This window comes from Dioscorea cayenensis, unplaced genomic scaffold (genome assembly GCF_009730915.1).
Source record: "Dioscorea cayenensis subsp. rotundata cultivar TDr96_F1 unplaced genomic scaffold, TDr96_F1_v2_PseudoChromosome.rev07_lg8_w22 25.fasta BLBR01000572.1, whole genome shotgun sequence".
Classification (NCBI taxonomy): Eukaryota; Viridiplantae; Streptophyta; class Magnoliopsida; order Dioscoreales; family Dioscoreaceae; genus Dioscorea; species Dioscorea cayenensis.
Genome location: NW_024086963.1, coordinates 24,317 through 27,067, shown reverse-complemented (window position 1 = coordinate 27,067; position 2,751 = coordinate 24,317). Strand labels below are relative to the sequence as shown.

Sequence of the window (2,751 nt, the reverse complement as noted above, 5' to 3'; positions counted from 1 at the left end):
CGGCAACTGTTCTTTGGCACACAATAGCCGAAGCAACGCGCCGTGTGAGCCTAAACTGGGCAAAGTTCAGAGCTTTAACCTTTGTGCTATATTCTACTTTTATATGGTTGCGAGTTGTTTGCTGAAATGCCTGATAGAGACTCTTTTATGGTTTATTCCCCTTGAAAATATTAATTTCAATCAATTTACAAGCATGAATCTATTTTGGATTCTCCGAGTCTAGTACTTTATTTAAGCCTTTGCGGCGATCTCATCCATCATTGAATGGATATCTTTCATCTCCGGTCGGGATCGATCCCCGGCCTTGGAATTATGAACTATTTCTTTTTTATCGATCGAACAAGCGATGATGACCGGCTATTGTCCTCACTGCTCTTTGTTTCATTATCCCCTTTACCTTCGTTACCAGCTATATTTGCTTCGCTTGTTAATTTTGATATTATGCTTAACAACAAATTTCTCAAAGAAACTTCGGTTCAGTTTTACATAAAAATTTTATTTCTGTTGACAACAACACTTGTCCAAGAAAGCCACAATAGTCAGCTCACAATATAGAGAATTATACAGGCAGCTGGTGCTGATGAGGCTGTGCTCTTAATTTGAGCCTTGCGGCGATCTCGTCAATCATTGAATAGATATCTTTCATCTCTGGTCGGGATCGATCCCCGGCTTTGAAACTATGAACTATTTTTTTCAGATCGAGCAAGCTGTGACCGGGTATTGTCTTCACTGCTCTTTGTTTCATCATCTCCTTCACCTTCTCAACATCTTCCCATCTTTCAGCTACACTGTAAATGTTACATAATAACGCATAGCGAGAGCTGTTGTACGGTTCGAGCTCAATCAACCTCTTGCCTATCTTCTCACCTAATTCTATGTCTCCACGAAAACGAGATGAACCAAGCAAAGCACTCCACACCAGTGACTCGGTGTCCCCCGGCATGCTCATCAACACCTCCTCCGCTTCTTGAACCATACCTAGACTCCCGTATAGATTCGCCATGCACCAATAATGTACAAATGTGGGTTTGAGACCATGTATGCTTGTCATCTCGTCGAAGTATCTCCTTCCTTCATCCAACAGCCCAGCACGGGAACAACCCAATAAAATTCCAACAAATGTAGTTTCATCAGGTTTTACTTCTGAATCTTCTTCACCTGAAAATGCCAAATCACAAGAAACACACTTAGAACCAGCTCATTCAAATCATCTCACAACAAAAGTCTCATATCTGCTAAAACAAGACCAACCTATTTGAACCATTTCATCAAACAATGCAAGACCATCCCTAGGACAAGCATGAATACAATGCCCGAAGATCATCGCAGTCCAAGAAACTAAGTTCTTCTCCGCAATCCGATCAAAAACTTTCCTCGCGACGTCCACCCGTTTACACTTACTATACATGTTAACCAATGTTGTCTCAAATATCAAGTTGTTCTTCTCCCGAAAACTCCGTACAAAATAACCATGCACGGACCTCCCATATCTGATCAAACCGAGTCTCCCACAGGCCGTGGCAATGCTGATCAACGTCTGCACATCAGCCAAGACTCCCACCCTCTCCATCTCCCTAAAAAGCTCAAGACCGGACTCCGGGCACTGGCATTTAAGACAACCACTAATCATGATATTCCAAGAGACCGCATTTCTTTCAGGCATTCTATCAAACACGCAACGCGCACTCCTCAAGTCCCCGACTTTAACATATCCATCAACCAAAGAGTTCCAAGAAACCACGTTTCGAACAGCCATTTCATCAAACATAACCCGGGCATGGCCAACAAGGCCGCAAGCAGCGTAGGCGTGGATCAACGAATTGCAAACAATGACGACGGAATCAGCGCCGCGTCTGATGGCCTGGGCGTGGACGACCTCAGCGTCGGTCTGGGAAGCGGAGCGCGCGCAGGAGACGGCGAGAGGGGGGAAGGTGAAGGTGTCGGGAATGAGGCCGGAGCGGAGCATGGAGGAGAAGAAGGAGACGGCGAGATGAGGGGAAGGGAGAGGGAGAAGGATTTGAGGAGAATGTTGAAAGAGCAGAGGTGGGGAGGGGAGGGGAGGTGGGAGAAGAGGAGGAGAGTGTGAGAGAGAGGGGCGAGGGAGGAGGAGAGCTTGAGGAGGCGGGAGGCGGCGAAGGGGTGGCGGAGGAGGGAGGAGGTGGTGAGGTGAGCTTGGCATTGGAGGAGATGACGGAAGGAGGAGGAGAAGCGGAGAGGGAGGAGGGAAGGGTGGTAGAGGTAAGGGGTGCGTTCATGGAGGAGATCCGGCGAGGAGGAAGTAGTGCTTGTCTTTGATACTTGTCTTCTACTTGGATTTGAGATGATTGAATCCATCTAAAATTATTATTTTGAGGATTTATTGTGAAGGTTTGTGGTTCATGGAATGGATGTTGAGCGAAAAGACACTCGTGTGTTTCTTTAAAAGGGCTTTTTCCCCAAATTGGCCTAATTTTTTTTAATATTATCAAAATGACCCAATCAAAATGACCTAAGAACCTATACATCAATGCCCAGTCGGCATGTGTTGACTGGGCATTTTAAAATTAAAAAAATTATATATTTTTTTTAAATTTTAATCTATCATTTCTTTTATAATTATTTAAATAACTTATTTATTACATTTTTATCCGAAATTTTTTGAAAAAAAAATAGTTATTAAAATAAAAAACATTATTTGAAATTAAGATTATTATTAATTATTAAAACATTAATTATTTAAAATTATTTTAATAATATTTTGACACAAGAGTA

The 2,751-nt window shown here is 43.0% G+C and overlaps 1 protein-coding gene across 1 annotated transcript; it reads right to left on the bottom strand.

Annotated features, from left to right (window-relative positions):
• Window positions 1-424: 424 nt before the first annotated feature.
• LOC120254676 (pentatricopeptide repeat-containing protein At3g51320-like) lies at window positions 425-2,179 on the bottom strand. Its single transcript, XM_039262742.1, has 2 exons — window positions 1,252-2,179; window positions 425-1,158 (listed from the first exon to the last, which is right to left on the bottom strand). Exons 1-2 carry the CDS (start codon window positions 2,177-2,179, stop codon window positions 560-562), a joined length of 1,527 nt encoding a protein of 508 aa, XP_039118676.1. The 3' UTR covers window positions 425-559.
• Between the last annotated feature and the right edge of the window lie 572 nt (window positions 2,180-2,751).